The sequence below is a fragment of the Phyllobates terribilis genome, unplaced genomic scaffold, assembly GCF_046119375.1.
Source record: "Phyllobates terribilis strain yellow unplaced genomic scaffold, ASM4611937v1 Scaffold_9__5_contigs__length_417890890, whole genome shotgun sequence".
Classification (NCBI taxonomy): Eukaryota; Metazoa; Chordata; class Amphibia; order Anura; family Dendrobatidae; genus Phyllobates; species Phyllobates terribilis.
This window is the reverse complement of record NW_027362769.1, coordinates 277,943,975-277,961,718: the sequence shown is the minus strand read 5'-3', so window position 1 is coordinate 277,961,718 and position 17,744 is coordinate 277,943,975. Positions and strand designations below refer to the sequence as shown.

General features: G+C 42.1%; 1 protein-coding gene across 4 annotated transcripts in view; it reads right to left on the bottom strand.

The window, feature by feature from the left end:
- Positions 1–17,744, bottom strand: part of TNRC18 (trinucleotide repeat containing 18) — a 739,821-nt gene that overhangs the window by 231,453 nt on the left and 490,624 nt on the right. For all 4 annotated transcript variants that reach the window (XM_073647819.1, XM_073647820.1, XM_073647817.1 and 1 more), the window contains exon 18: positions 13,175–13,587. In XM_073647819.1, the coding sequence (XP_073503920.1) occupies positions 13,175–13,587 (413 nt within the window). The remainder of the gene's footprint in view (positions 1–13,174; positions 13,588–17,744) is intronic.

The window sequence follows — 17,744 nt, the reverse complement described above, 5'->3', positions numbered from 1 at the left end:
AAGGCCAGCTCTGATTGGTGCGATCGACGATGACATTGATTGCACCAAACAGAGCGCACAGACAAGGTGTGACCTGGCAGTGACCCTCTCTGTACCGTGCTAGGCCTTGTGGTGCCACAAAATCCTGTGTCATCACAGTTGTCGCTGCTGCTGCCGGTGTTCCTGCTTAACAAGAAGAAGAAAGAGGAGTTCCTGATCCACCTCAATCACCCTCTCCCCCTTTCTCCAACCTTCTGCCGCTGAGAACTGATCAGTACTTGATCGCTCTATTTTTGGAATTTTTTTTCTTTTTCGCGCGTCCTGCAGGCCTTCATCAGTGACACAAATCACTGATCAACGTCCGTGCTCGCTGTTTTCCAGAACTTTTATTGCTCCTTTGCACCACTTTCGTGCATGCATTCTGCAGCCGCCGATCGTTGATCTGTGACGCAAATCACTGATCAATCAGTGAATATGAATAGCGGTACCAGAGCGCCAATAACAGGGCAAAAATATTAAAAGGACTGATTTATTAATACACACAACGCGTTTCGGTGGACACAGCCACTTTCATCAGGTGAAGCTGGGCGTCTATCTCGGCGTTACATGCTACTAACCTGACCACGTGATCCACCACCGTGAGATCAGGATCTGTGAATGCCGCTGGAAATAGATGACAGCCACCAACAGAGCGGAGCTTGTGGAGCTTTACACTGGGGTTGTGCAGAGGTGCACAACTTCATAAGGTTAGTAGCCATCCCCACACCCCTCTAACAATTGCAATACGGAGTCACCCATTGCGCCTTGTTCTCTCCTCTCTTAACTTTGCAAATCACTGATCGGCACTCGAGCTCGCTGTTTTCTACTTTTTTTTTCACTAACTATTCCCCCCCCATTTGCACCACTCCATGTGTGTGTCCTACACCTGCAGAGCCGCTAATCAGACATACAGCACTGATTAGCACCCTTTGCTTGTTTTTGGTAAGGACTTTTTTTCCTGTCTATTTTTTTTTTTTTTTTTTAATCTTTTTTGGACTTTTTATTTTTTTTTTTAAATCATTTATATTAGTTGATAGGACTAGATTTGGGACAGTAAAAATATACTGTAGTAATCGTCGCTTACTACAAAAATTTTTACTGAATTGAATTAGTGTCAGATAGTAAAGCGTAAAAAAGTACCGTAATAATAGTCGTCTACTGTGGTATTTTTTTACTGAATCGAGTTAGTGTCAGAGCGGGAAAAAAAGAATCATCCGTGCGTCCGTCCTACAGTCGTCGAGGGCTGATCACTGACGCACATCAGTGATCAACCTCCTGTTGATGAGTTGTTGTTTTTTTGTGAAAAGAGAATAATCAAAATAATTTAGATTAGGGACAGTAAAAATCTACCACAGTAATCGTTGTTTACTACAGTATTTTTTATTGAACTGAGTTAGTGTCAGCGCAAAAAAAAAAGATCACCCTTGCGTCCTACAGCCGTCTAGCGCTGATCACTGATGCACATAAGTGATCAACTTCTGGTTGTTGCTTTTTTTCTTTTATCTTTTTCTTTCTTTTCTAAATAAAAAAAGTTTACACCAAGCACACACACACACATCTGAATACAATTTGGTACTCATACAAAATACCACATTTGTAAAAAAGCTTCCCTTGGCTGGTGTTCATAGTTCGTGACCCAGTCCTTTGTTTGCCCTTATTCAGACAGAGGTCAACTTTGACATATGGTAAGGTTTTTAATTTTAGACAGTGTAGGACTATACCGAACGGGTTCACCTCGTCGATGGTGGGATAGCTTATATACTATTTTTGATCAAAAACAGTGTTACTAAGAACCCTATTTTATTTAAATGCACTTGCTTTTTATATATTTACAGCAGGGTTTATGTTCATTTTGCTTCTTGTAGGTTTTTCTGATTCATGGCCATTGTGAAACATGTATTTATGTGCTGCATGTATACCAACTTAAACCAAGCTCAAATTTTGTGTTTTAGTTGTAAAAAATGTCCTGCTCGTCCCAATCACTGAATTCAGCGGAGGAGGCATAAGCCTTCCTTGCTCCCGACATGGATAGTGAGGGAGAGGATCCCACCTTCCTTTATTCTTCCTCCTCTTCCTCAAGTGATGCTGAACCGCCACGCATGACAGAAGCTGAACCAGCACCCACCGTTACTGACCCCGTATGGACCTCACCCCCTGAAGATTATGAGCCACTGATTTGTGATTTTGTGGCACAATCAGGAATCACATTTGACACCACTGGCCTCACAGAAATATACTTTTTCAAAGTCTTTTTTTCTGAGAATTTTGAAAATCTCACGGTGGCCCAAACAGATTTGTACCCCCAGCAATTTTTGGCCATGACCCGTAAATGTTTTGAGGCCATACAAAAATTTTTGCATTACAATAATAATGCACAGTGTCCTCCCCGAGACGATTCCAACTTTTACAGTCTTTTCAAAGTTCAGCCAGTCATTGATCACTTAAGCAACAAGCTTCCTGAGATGTACTTGCCCCAAAGGGACATATCCGTGGATGAGTCCCTAATCCATTTCACGAGGGAGGCTCAAATTCCCAGTAAGAGGGCCAGGTATGGAATTAAGGTGAAAAACTGTGTGAGAGTACCCCAGGGTACACCCACAAGTTTAGGGTTTATGAAGGGAAGGACTCACAGATTGAACCCCCTGAATGCCCCCCTGTTCTGGGATGGAGTGAGGAAATTGTGTGGGATTTGGTGCACCGACTGCTGGATAAAGGTTATCACCTCTACATAGATAACTTTTATGCCAGCATCCCACTCTTCAACTCCTTCTCTGCGTGAGCTACCGCAAAAATAAGAGAGGCCTCCCTAAGACGCTAATTGGGCAACAGCTCAGAAAGGGAAAGAGCAGAGCCCAATGTAGAGACAACATGCTGGTGGTCAATTACAAGGACAAGAGGGATGTCCTTTTCTTAACCATCATACATGGTAATGACAGTACCCCCAGCACTGTATGAGGTACCTCTACACAGGTCCACAAACCACACTGTGTACTCGGGTACAACAAGAACATGGGGGGAGGAGTTGATCTCTCTGATCAAGTCCTCTAGCAGAACAGTGCCATGAGAAAAGCCAAGGTGTGGTACAAGAAGATGGCTGTGCACATCGTATAGATGGCAATGCACAACGCTTTCATGCTACTGAAGAAAAAAGTACTGTATATGCACACTATTGTGATCACCTCAAAAATGACAAACATTTTCATTGGTCACATAACTTAACAAAACATCAAACCACTACAAGATTAAAAACATTAAAAAGCACAAAAAGGCATAGAATAGAACACACTAGGTCTATGTTAAGGCCCAGTGACACTAGCCCGTGGTTATGGGTCCAAAACAACACATGGATAAGTAAGATGATAAAGTGCACCAATGGAATAGAAATAATTAGAGACATATGACTTACAATAAACATGTAGATGTTATTAACCAAAGATCAGTACCACAAAAAATATGCATTTCCTACCAAATTGCACATGTACAACAACGCTTTCATGCTATCATGATGTCTAGGCCAGACCGGTATGTCGTACCTTCAGTTCCATGAGGTAGTGATTAAGGCCCTAAACTTTGGAGCTCTGGATGGAGTGGGCACCAGTACTTCCGAAACTGAAGGTGCTCATATCGTACCAGCCAACATTTCCCCGGGGAGGTCCCTCAAAGCACAAAAAAAGGAAGATCGCAAAAGAGGTACCATGTGTGTTACAGAAGGGGAATACGCAAGGACACCACTTATCAATGCAACACCTGCCCCGACAAACCTGGCCAGTGTATAAAAAAATGCTTCAGACTGTACCACACATCCATGGACTACTAAATTAATTTTTGACTTACACAACTCACATACAGTGGGTACGATAAGTATTCAGACCCTTTTACATTTTTCACTCTTTGTTTCATTGCAGCTATTTGGTAAATTCTAAAAAGTTCATTTTTTTCTCATTAATGTACACTCTGCATCCCATCTTGACTGAAAAAACAGAAATGTAGAAATTTTTGCAATTTATTAAAAAAGAAAAACTGAAATATCACATGGTCATAAGTATTCAGACCCTTTGCTCAGTATTGAGTAGAAGCACCCTTTTGAGCTAGTACAGCCATGAGTCTTCTTGGGAATGATGCAACAAGTTTTTCACACCTGGATTTGAGGATCCTCTGCCATTCTTCCTTGCAGATCCTCTCCAGTTCCGTCAGGTTGGATGGTGAATGTTGGTGGACAGCCATTTTCATGTCTCTCCAGAGATGCTCAACTGGGTTTAGGTCAGGGCTCTGGCTGGGCCAGTCAAGAATGGTCACAGAGTGGTTCAAAAGCCAGTCCTGTGTTATTTTAGCTGTGTGCTTAGGGTCATTGTCTTGTTGGAAGGTGAACCTTCGGCTAAGTCTGAGGTCCAGAGCATTCTGGAAGAGGTTTTCATCCAGGATATCTCTGTACTTGGCCGCATTCATGTTTCCTTCAATTGCAACCAGTTGTCCTGTCCCTGCAGCTGAAAAACACCCGAATAGCATGATTCTGCCCCCACCTTGTTTCAATGTTGGGGTTGTATTGGGCAGCTGATGAGCAGTGCCTGGTTTTCTCCACACATACCGCTTAGAATTCTCACCAAAAAGTTCTATCTTCGTCTCATCAGACCAGAGAATCTTATTTCTCATAGTCTAGGAGTCCTTCATGTGTTTTTGAGCAAACTCTATGCGGGCTTTCATATGTCTTGCACTGAGGAGAGGCTTCTGTCGGGATACTCTGCCATAAAGGCCCGATTGGTGGAGGGCTGCAGTGATAGTTGACTTTGTGGAACTTTCTCCCACCTCCCTACTGCATCTCTCGAGCTCAGCCACAGTGATCTTGGGGTTCTTCTTTGCCTCTCTCACAAAGGCTCTTCTCCTACGATTGCTCAGTTTGGCAGGATGGCCAGGTCTAGAAAGACTTCTGGTGGTCCCAAACTTCTTCCATTTAAGGATTATGGAGGCCACTGTGCTCATAGGAACCTTGAGTAATGCAGAAATTCTTTTATAACCTTGGCCAGATCTGTGTCTTGCCACCACTCTGTCTCTGAGCTCCTTGGACAGTTCCTTTGAGCTCATGATTCTCATTTGGTCTGATATGCACTGTGAGCTGTGAGGTCTTATATAGACAGGTGTGTGCCTTTCCAAATCAAGTCCTATCAGTTTAATTACATACAGCTGGACTCCAATGAAGGAGTAGAACTATCTCAAGGAGGATCACAAGGAAATGGACAGCACGTGACTTAAATATGAGTGTTTGAGCAAAGGGTCTGAATACTTATGACCATGTGATATTTCAGTTTTTCTTTTTTAATAAATTTGCAAAAATGTCTACATTTCTGTTTTTTTTCAGTCAAGATGGGGTGCAGAGTGTAATTTAATGAGAAAAAAAATTAACTTTTTAGAATTTACCAAATGGCTGCAATGAAACAAAAAGTGAAAAATGTAAAGGGGTCTGAATACTTTCCGTACCCACTGTATGTGGCCCTCATCACCATCCTGATATGCATGGCACCTCTCATCCTCATCCTGATATGCATGGCACCCCTCATCCCCATCCTGGTATGCATGGCACCCTTCATCCCTCATCCTGGTATGCATGGCACCCTTCATCCCTCATCCTGGTATGTATGGCACCCCTCATCCTGGTATGTATCGCACCCCTCATCCCTCTTAGTGGTATGTATGGCACCCCTCATCCCTCTTCCTGGTATGCATGGCACCCCTCATCCCTCTTCCTGGTATGGATGGCAACCCTCATCCCTCTTCCTGGTATGTCTGGCAACCCTCATCCTGGTATGTATGCCCCCCTCATCCCTCTTCCTTGTATGCTTGGCACCCCTCCATCCTGGTATTCTTGACAACCCCTCATCCCCATCATGCTGCACACAAAAAAATAAACAATTATGCTCACCTCCTCTCTCCTCCAGCGCTGCGTCCTGCTCTGCTGCCGACAGGGATTTCACTGTGTGTGCCGCACATAGTGTAACTGCCATGCGCCCTCACACTGTGAGATGCTGTGCCGGAATAGTCAATGCTCCCCACGCTGTGACTGCGTGCGTGGGGAGTAGTGACCATTCACTCACACTGTACCCGCAGTGCGGCTCCGGCAGCAACTCTGCAGTCTGTGTACCTGCCATTAAAGACCATGAATATTCACCACTCTCCACACCAATGGGAGTGGGTTGTAGTGAATATTCATAGTATCTAATAGCGGGCACACAGACCGAAGAGCAGCAGCAGGAGCCGCGCTGCAGGTACCGTGTGCGCGCTATTAAGGAGAATGAATGGTCACTGCTCCCCACGTCCATAGTTCCGGCGTGGGGAGCAGTGACTATTCCGGCAGACTATCTCACAGTGTGTGGGCGCATGTCAGTCATGCCATGCGCAGCTCACACAGTGAGATCCCTGTCGGCAGCAGAGCAGGACGCAGCGCTGGAGGAGAGAGGAGGTGAGCATAATTGTTTATTTTTTTTGTGCAGCATGATGGGGGGATCAGTGGGTGCCAAGCATGCCAGGATGGAGGGGTGCCATACACACCAGGATGAGGGATGAAGGGTGCCATACATACCAGGAACCACGCTGCAGGAGCCGCGCTGCATGTACAGTGTGCATGCTATTAAGGAAAATGAATATTTACTGCTCCACAGGCCCATGCACGTGGGGAGCAGTGAATTATCATTTTCTTTAGCAGCGGGCACAGTGTAGGCTGCAGCAGCGGGCTACGGCCTCCTGTGCCCCGCTCCTCCGCCACTGCTGCTCCCCCCACAACCCCCAGCCACAGTATATATAAGACTATAAGCTGCACCCCTTACTTTCCTCCAAAATTCTGGAGGAAAAAAGTGCGTCTTATAGTCTGAAAAATACAGTACTACATGCTGGCAGTTCATACTCGATTATTTTCACCATCAACATGGGAAGCTTTGGGTTCATATAGCACAAATTATATGTCCAAGGGCATTAACTGCACTCCCCTGGAACCCACATCCCTCAGCCCTTAAACCCTCTCAACAATCCTACAGCACATACTGTACAATCCTAACCCTACGTCGAGACAATAAGAAGATTTCTCTAATTGACCCACAGGGCCCATTATACCCAATCTCAGACAATCCCACCTTTTTACCGGGACTATCTTCCAATCGATTTCTGGGTAGAAGTAAATATTACCGTCTTCACTTGCTCACAGACTATATAATGCATCTTTAATACCCCTCAAAGAGATATTTCAGGACTTCTCTATCCCTCCAAGAGCCGACTTTGACTATAGACAATTCATAGACGGCTCAATAAGGATCTTACAAATTTTGAAAAACTGTGCGCCTCTTAGTCTCCACCCTCGCACTCCCATCTCATTGCTCTATAAACACCTAATAACCTATACTACAACTGTCAGACCACCCTACTGCAATGCATGGGAAACAGAGCTGGGCAAATCTTTTGAAGACTCACAACGGGCTAAATGTTTTCAATTTGCTCACAAAACTTCAATTGCAACCAAAGCTCAAGAGACCTCCTTTAAGATCATCTCCAGTTGGTACCGGGTTCCCGTATTACTTCACTTCATAAGTGGTTTCCTGCAGTATCAGATAGAAGTTGGAGATGTGGAGTGGAAGAGGGGACGATGACACACATTTGGTGGAGTTGTCCCATAATAAAAGGTGTCTGGACTCAGGTAATTCAGACTAGTCAAAAATAACTAGTCTCTCTGTACCCGACTCTCCTGAATCTCTTTTCACCAGATACAAAAGATCTTTAATAAGCTAACTTATACAGGCTGCTAAGAAAATCATTCCTCGTCACTGGAAAAGTACTTCTCTACCTACTCTGGAGAAATGGTTCTCGAAATAGCTCTTCTAAATAGGATGGAACATTTGATTGCCCAATCCGCCACTGACTGTGATAGATACTGTGAGACTTGGAGAGACTGGATTGAATCCCAGGAATCCGATGCCTACCGTCTTACATCAGTCTGATGTGACCCACCCTTTTCTCCGGTGCGTTTCTTCTCTGTCCGGATTGTGCTGCGCGTTGGTTCGCGCCTAGCTGCACCATGTATGGCTTCCATTGGATTTTAGTAACTTCATAATTGTAATACTGATGGCTTAAAATGTTCCCTTCCCTTCTTTTTCTTCCTATAACTTGATGTTTTATTGGACGTTATACTATATATATTCTATGACATATTGATGCTGATATTGTCCTGTTTATTCTTTTTTTTTTGTATTTTTGTAATCGAAAATTATATAACCTTTCAATAAAAATTTAATTTTGAAAAAAAATAGACAGCCCTATCCATCTCATAACTACCTAAATGCCAAACTCACTTTGGACTGTGGAAATTGAGAGGGTTAAACAGCCAGGATTACTGCAGGAACACAATATGGCTATTACTGCAGGAGCTCCTGTGCCAGCATGGTAACCATTATGGTCCAATATGTCCGATTGTGGGAGCACCTTTCCAAATATGCCTCACCAGTAGGTCCAATTTCGGGCAGGGGTTAGTAGTTTGTTTAGACAGGCAGACAGCACTTCCATACGCTCAAAACAATCATGATGACAGAGGTTTCCAAACTTTTACATGCCACTGTATATGCAGTCAGACAGGATGGCACTATTATATTCAGGCAGAGAAGAAGGTGCAATTATATGCAGGCACAGAGGGTGGCTATTACTGTATGAGAGCACTTGAATAGAAGATAAACTATTGCATTTGGCAGCAGCCACTAAGCCATGCACAGGGCTGCTTTTACGTCCCCATACACTGCTTATTTCCGACGGCTGCCAGCACAGAATTCCACTGATCTGTGGAGACGCCAGGTGTCAGACCCACACAGATCTCACATACAATTGTTGAGTCTCAGTCAACCCTTTTAAGTCACTAGTAAACTATCCAATGAATATTCTTTGATTCAATAATCGTTGGAATAATTAAACATGAATACATAAATACATACTGAGGTTGAAGGGATAATCAATATGCTCTTAAGTCCCTAAATAGAACCCTATTCTTACCCCTACCTGTTTGCAGAGGTTGGCTCCCTAATATATAAGCGATATGGAGCCCCCACTCAATGTGGACTGATCCTATTCGTCCCTTTATAACCCTATTCCTAAATCGAGCACCCAACAAAATTTCAAAAAGTAAAACTTAATTGATGAAATACCCCAATAGTGCCACTACACCAAATATGTATATACATGTGGAAACTATAAAAACAAGAGCAATATCTTTAGATACTCAAATATAGCAATCCTAATCAATGTCATTGCACATCAATTATTAGGGCATATTGTATCGTATGAAGAGCTGTTATGACTATTGTGTGATAGAGGGATTAAGATTAGTCCCTAAACTTTGACTCTCAAATTGAGCATGTTTTAGGTGCGGGGGTGTCATATCGCTTATATATAAGGGTACCAACCTCTTCGGACAGGTAGGGGTAAGAATAGGGTTCTATTTAGGGTTTCAGAGCATATTGATTACCCCTTCAATCTCAGTCGGTATTTAAGTATGTTTATTCATGTTGTCTAATTATTCAGATTTTAACGATTATTGAAATAAAGAATATTTTTAGAGGTTTTTTTTTTTATAGCTTCGGTTTACTTGTTAAGGGCCTTTTAAATGTATCCGTTTTGGTTTTCTAACCTATCCAATGAGGAACATATTCTTCAATCATTATGACATTTATAACAAATAACTCTCATGACACTACAGAAAGATAAAGATAACAAGGTTTTCGTTAAGTGATAGAGACACAGTCCTCCATATATAATGAGAGAAAGGGAGCATTTACCCTCACAAAATCCCCAAATCTTGATCTATCTATACTTCATTCTCGTTAGAAAAATGTGAAAGTCATGGCATGAATAACACAGAGCATTACATCAAATACTACATGCTGAATTCATCAAAGCTCATGGTGACATATACAGTGGCATTTAAAAGTTTGGGCATTTTTACATTTTAAAAATTACAAAAAGGAAAATGGGCCGATGCAAAAGATTGGGCACCCTTGAAGATTTGTGTGCTCAGAAAACTTTGACCAAGGTTTCAGACCTTAATTAGCCCGTTTGGGTTATGGCTTGTTCACCATCATCGCTAGGAAAGGCCAGGTGAAGAAAATTTCCCAACTTTATAAAAACCCAGTCTCCTCTAACCTTGTGCCAAAAGCAGCAGCCATAGGATTCTTCTAAGCAGCTACCTTGCACTCTGAAAATGAAAATGGTGGAGACCTACAAAGCAGGAGAAGGCTATAAGAAGATTGCAAAGCGCTTTCAAGTTACCCTTTCCTCAGTTCGAAATGTAATTAAAAAACGGCAGTTAACAAAAAAGGTGGAGGTCAAGATAAAGTATGGAAGACCAAGCAAAATTGCAGTGAGCTGCTTGTAGGACTGCTAGAGAGGCAAATCAGAACCACCGCTTGACTGCAAAAGACATTCAGAAAGATTTAGCATTCTCTGGAGTTGTGGCACATTGTTCTACTGTTCACAGACACCTGCACAAATATGGACTCCATGAAGTCAGCAGAAAAAAATCTTTCCTGCATCCTCACCATAAAATTCAGGGTCAGAAGTATGCAAAAGAACATCTAAACAAGCCTGATGCATTTTGGAAACAAGTCCTGTGTACCAATGAGGTTAAAATAGAACGCTTTGGCCACAATTACCAAAGGGGCACAGAATTTCAGGAAAAGAACATCTTGCTAATTATTGAGCATGGGGGTGGATCAATCATGCTTTGGGGTTGTGTTGCAGCCAATGGCAATGGGAACATTTCACGGGTAGAGGGAAGAATGGATGTAATGAAATTTAAACAAATTCTTGATGCACACATAACACCATCTGTAAAAAAGCTGAAGTTGAAAAGAGGATGGCTTCTACAAATCGATAATGATCCTAAACACACATTGAAATCCACAATAGACTACTTCAAAAGGAACAAGCTGAAGGTTTTACAATGGCCCTCACCGTCACCTCGTCTCATCATTGAAAATCTGTGGCTAGATGTCAAAATAGCAGTGCATTCTAGTCGACCCAGGAATCTCACATAACTGAAAGAATTTTCCAAGGAAGAATTAAGACTCTTGGTTGACTACAAAAAGCGTTTAACAAGCTGTGATACTTGCAAAAGTGGATGCTGCTAGGTACGAACCATGCAGGATGCCCAAACTTGTTTGCATAGGCCCATGTTCCTTTTTGTAATTTTTAAAATGTAAAAACATGACAGTATATATTTGTTGGCTAAAATACAAGGGAAATGTGTCATCTTTATAGATTGTGAGCCCTCGCGGGCGGGGTCCTCTCTCCTCCTGTACCAGTTGCTGACTTGTATTGTTCAAAATTATTGTAATTGTTTTTGCTATGTATACCCCTTTCACATGTAAAGCGCCATGGAATAAATGATGCTATAATAATAAATAATAATAATCTTTAACTTTTTTAGAGATCATTTCATCTTCAACTTACTTAACTGTTCACAATAACAGTAATTTTGACCAGGGGTGCCCAAACTTTTACATGCCACTGTAACCAGTTGCAGAAGTGTAGAATGACAAGATAATAAAATATATGAACCTTATCCACAGTGTAGGTGATAATTAACTGCAGGGTACACTCTAAAATCACTAGAAAGGGGGTCTTAAAGGGAATTTGTCACCACATTTGACCTATCTAAACTATTAATATGGGCATACAGGTTGTATACTGCTGAAAAGAGTGATACCTGCATGTCTCATTTCAGATGCCTTGTTGGTAAATTATCTTTTATCTCTTTATGTAAATGACCTCTTCCAGGATATGGGACGGATGGTGCCTGGACGATAACTCTTCCTCAAGAGATCTTTTTACATGAAGGGGGAGTTAGCAGTGTGATGTGTAATGGCTGCTCTCTGCTCTCCTGATCTCACTGCAGAGCTGTGTGTGATTATACCGGACACATCTGCAGGTTCCCCTCAGCTTCTGCTTCCATCTCACAGGCAAACAGGCTTGCAATATTGTTTCAATACAGCAGAGCTCAGAGAAAAGCAAAAAATGTGTTTGCAAGAAGATAAATTTAATTTCTCCTGTTCTGTGTTAGTTACATGTCTCATACTAGTAACGTCCCCGTCATGTAAAATAATCTCTGGAAGCAGAGTTATATTCCAGGCCGCATCCTCCCCATAGCCTGGAAGAGCTCATTTACATATAAGAAAAACATGGATTTCTCTGGAATAAGACATTGGATGGCAGATACCAAAGTGTCATTTTATTCAGCTCAGCTTCGTATGACCAACAAGGATGATCCTACTGAAAGATTAACTTTAAGTCATCTCATTACTTCTCACTGAACTACCACAGTGGGGCAGTAGGCCCCTGCAATCATACACTTAACTATTCTAGATAGGTGTTAAATGTCAAGTGCTGGAAAAGCCTGTAAACAATCACCAAAAAGTCACATTATGTCACACAAGGTGTGGGAAAGACAAAGTGCAACACAAAGGGAAGAGGGGGAGGAAGCCCAAACACTAGGGAAAGGGAGAGTGGAGACTCTTAGGCAGATCTAATAACACCCTACCTACCCTACTGTCCCTATATAGGTTCCACACCTATTCCCGAGCAGGGCCCTAAACCCTGTATGTTCGTAGAGCTTGGCTCTAGATAGGGAGGGGGAGGGGTGAGCACTTGTCAGGCTCCACTACAAACTAAAGACAGCAAGGTAGACAAACAAAGAAGATAAACTTAGCTTGAGCAGACACCACAGGAGAAACGCCAACTGTCCTCCAAAGGCACCAGAGAAGAAATCAGTCAACAGCTAGTGCCCAAGCATGCACACAGGTACATATAAGTATCACCGGCAATTGCCTGGAGCAAACAGACTTTTTAACTCGAATGCAAGGGTGTGTCAAACAGCAGCAGGAGGGAGGTCGTCGCTGGGTCTTAAAGGAAGAAGGATTAAGAAGGAGTCTGCAATGCCAAGTGCAGTGACCTTCTACAGCCAGATCCAGAGCAACTGTCTATCACACCTGACACACCTGTGATGCATTATTGGTGTTTTATTTTGGGGAGAGCAATAAGATAAGAGTGTTGCCAGGGACAGCTTGCAATCACCATATACATGACATTATTGAGCGTCACTTAAAAATCATATATGGCCAGTTTTACTGATCAAACCTACCTTACAGTTGTCTCTTTGTTCCCTTCCCTTCTTAAGACTAGTCATATTGCTGCAGCGAATAGTTTTAGACACAGGGGCCGTTGTTGTAGGGACATCAGTCAATACAGATGGAGAACTAATAGCTCCATGGAGAAAGATTCGTTCACTTCTGCGTCGACTCCAAAGATCATCGTCACTAACTTCTATGTCAAATTCTTGGTTGTGGTCTTTTGTTGACTTAGATTTGTTTAATTTTCGCACTTTGTCAATGATCTTTTCTTTTCCTGTAGGATTCAGAATCATATCCACTTCCATTTTATCTGCAGCTACCTTGGAATTCCTTACTTTTTTGGAGCTGGTAAACTTTAAATCATGGTAAGACATGGTTTCATTTTTTTCTTCACTTTCTGTTTCGGTTTCTTGAGACACTGCACCTTTACACAGGAATAAAAGAAAAAGAGCACATAATATACAAGAAGGATTAGTAATGAGCATTAACAAGTTCAAAACTTAACCGTTCTTCTAAAATAATTTTTTTAAACTCAAAGTTATAAATTTCTAATTTAATTTTTTAAATATTTTCCGGTTTCAGAAAACTATTGTTCCCAAACACCAGTTCAGTGTAAAAAAAATACAAACAAAAAAAATGCAGACTTTGTCAGGGAGAACACTGGAGAGATCACGCCGATCCCACCACTGCCACCAGTTTGTCAAGGATAACAGCAGGAGGAATTGCGCAGATCCCACCGCTGCCACCAACTTGTCAAGGAGACAACTCTGCTGCCTCCAATCATCAGGACAATTACGCAATTGACTGATGAGTGATTGACGAGGCTGTGGCATGGAATCAATATAAATATACTCAGATACGGTCACTGCTAACAAAAAGAACTACTAGTTACCACCACCAATCGTTTTTATACATCAAATAAAAAGGGGTAATGAAAGAAAAGAACTAAACTTGATGTTGCAAGAATGGCTCTTATCTTTATGAAGGGGATTAGGAAAATGGAGCACTCTCACAGCGAACTGTGTCTTCCAGAAAATTAACAATGATAGAAAGCCAAACTCTGATTTTTATTAAATCAAGGTTATGCCCACATAACTCCCATTGGTGAACTCATGTGGGGGCTGGTTGTGGGATGTGCCAGGTTTTTAGCAGATTATGAGATGCCCAACTTTCAGGATATCTTCGTCTGTGGAGGTCCCAAGTGGCAGATACCATGGTCATGTATCTTATCACGATTTTACCTTTCTACAAAGATGAAGAATGGCATGTATAGCACCATCCATCTTCCGATACTAGGTTGGATGTGTTTGGCAGGCTTTACAGTGATGTGAGTGAATGCAATAGGTTAGTCCATTCACTACGACACTGAAAATATATCTCCCATAAATATCAGATTGATGCAAACCCCAATATTCATCACTGGCCACTGGCTCTAGAAAGTCTGAGAACAGTGCTTTGAACAGTGGAAGTTCTTGCCTCGGAAGTGTTTCTTGGCCTCTGAATATACGAATCCTAGCCTAGTGTTTGGTTCTCAGAGTAGATCTCATGTTTTAATTAACTGGTCACTGCAGGAGGGCCTGCTTCAAGGGAGGTTGAATTGTCACTCTGCCTGATCCTGATCTAAGGGAAGGTACATAACACCTGTGGTGATTGAATAACAATCAATTGTACTTGATGGACATCTGGTCTCCGGCCCAAATAGAATTTGCTACGATCATCAGGCCTTTTTGACACAAGGACCTTTTGGCTATATACAAAGACGCCATCTGCAGGAAGATGAAGACCACTGCAATCAAGTTTGACCCTTGACCCTCTAATTCATTCTGGACCTAAGAGTGCCACCTTCAGAAAAGAGTCAACATTTTCCTGGATAACACAAGATTGTGACATGATTGGATGGTATTACTATGTAGAGGTGTTATATGGATGGACAATGTATGGGCTATGTCTGACTGGGTGGCTGACATAAAAGGTAGCATATCAACCTAGTTATGCATCTTCCCACTTTCCATCCTCCACCACCCTCTCCTATTACCTTTTCCCGATCATTGTACCTTTGTCCCTTAGGTTTAGTGCACACAAAGCGTTTTTGATGCATTTTCGCGGCGGTCTTCCCACTGCGAAAACGCTTGTTAATAGGTCTGGCAGGTATAGCAATGGTAATCCGGATGTGCTGTGCACATGATGCGCAAATTTCCGCTCCGGATTACTATTTAAAGATCCAGAAAAACTCAGCAGATTCTAAAAACCCAATTCATGAACTTACAAGACTGCACATTTGTTTTTGCTTCATGCATCTTCTTTAGATTACAGTTTATAGAAAATTCAATTGATTGTTAAAACGCATTTTGGAACTGTAATATCTGGATTATATCCTCACAGATGTTAGAAGGCAGAGAGGGAATGATACTAGTCCAAAAAAATGACTTTCTTTCTAATATTTGGTACATGACTGAAACAATACCAGATCATTTCAGATTACATAGTAATTTATATTATCCCTTTCAATGTACCCTTGTCCCTTAGTTACGTTTCCCTTTTGTATGTCATTGTAAATACCCTATTCAAAATAAATGCCCTTTTAAAGATCCAGTAGCTCTTGTTAATTAGTAAGTGGCACCAGAAAAATCAGCAGATTCTACATTTGGCACCCCAGATTCGACTGTGATAAAATTCCACAAAGAATCCGTAAGAAATGACTCTGCTTTCGTCCACATTTGGAAAAGGTGTGGAGATCAAATAGATGAGGAGTCTGGATCTTGGTTAAAACAGAAATACTGGAGAGTAAGGCTGTGTGCCCACGATGCAGATTTAATGCGTTTCAACCTGCTCCACTACCTGACCAGCAACAATGACAGGTAAACAATCCATTTATCTCCTCCTACAGTTCACCACCAGCTCCTTAGTTTTCTTTATGTTTAGCTGTAGAGAGTTAAGGTACCGTCACAATTAGCGACGCTACAGCGATCCCGACAACGATACGACCTGGCAGGGATTGTTGCTGCGTCGCTATGTGGTCGCTGGTGAGATGTCAAACAGTCAGATCTTCCCAACGACGAATCAACGATACGGCGACCCGTAGCGACCTGTATAACGATGCAATGCAAATGCACGCCTATGTGTCTCAGTTCTGAGTCACCAACGAGGTCGTTGGTAAGGTGTCAAACACACTGATGCATGCTACCCAGCGGGACCTCAACGATCAAAAAATGGTCCAGGCCATTTCGACACGACCAGCGATCTCACAGCAGGGGCCTGGTCGTTGCTACGTGTCAAACGTAGCGAGATCGCTGCTAAGGTCGCTGTTGCATCACAAAACTGGTGACTCAGCAGCGATCTCGCTAGCGATCTCGCTTAGTGTGACAGGGTTTTAGCTTGGCACCAATCCACAAAATCCGACACCACCCGCCTATACTATTCTTCACCCCGGCCTCCCCTAATGAATTAGACTACCACTGAGTCAACTGAGAATTTTTGAAGGTGGCAAAAATCAGATTTATACTGAAAATCTGTAATATCCATCATTAATAGAAAAGGCGAAAGCACCCTTCCCTGAGGGGCACCTATGCTGCTCACTAGTATGCCAGACACAACGGCTCGCATCTGTACAAACTGAGGCCTGTCTGACAGGTAGTCAGTTATCCAATTTATCATCCCCTCCTATACCTTCATATCAGTCATCTTTTTGTGGCTGTATGGTACTGAGCACCCTAGAGAAATCAAAGAACATTTTGCGTACAGTGTTTCCATCTATATCCAAAAAAGAATGTACTGTAGGTAACAGACATAACAGCATCGTCCACCCCCAATCTATGCTGGTAAGCAAACTGTAGGGGGTGAGCAAAAGCCCTCACCCTCGGACTCAAGTAAGCAAGCACTAATCTTTCTAAGGAATACATAGCATGAGATATTAAGGCTACAGGGCGATGGCCCTTAAGAGATGCAGGAAAGTAGTCTTGGGAAACTGAACCAGACAGGAAGTTTTCCATAACACTGGTACGCCTTGTGATTGTAGACTCAAGTTAAATAGGTACTTATAGACAGTTCACAGCTGGTTTGCATACACTTTAACCTCTTTACCACCGAAGACTGTTTGCACGTTAATGGCCAGGCCAATTTTTAAAATTCTGACCACTGTCACTTTATGAGGTAATAACTCTGGAACTCTTCAATGGATCTCACTGATTCTCAGACTTTTTTGTGACATATTATACTCCATGATTGTGGTAAAATTTATTTGACATGACTGGCGTGAAAAAAAGGAAATTTGGCAAAAATGTAGAAAATTTCACAATTTTTAAACTTTGAATTTTCATTCCCTTAAATTAGAGAGATATATCATACAAAATAGTTAATAAATAACATTTCCCACATGTCTACTTTACATTAGCACAATTTTGGAACCAACATTTAATTTTGTTAGGAAGGGTTAAAAGTTGACCAGTGATTTCCAATTTATTCAACAAAATTTACAAAACCATTTTTTTAGGGACCACATCACATTTTAAGTGACTTTGAGGGGCCTTTATGACAGAAAAAACCCAAAAGTAACACCATTCTAAAAACTGCACCCCTCAAGGT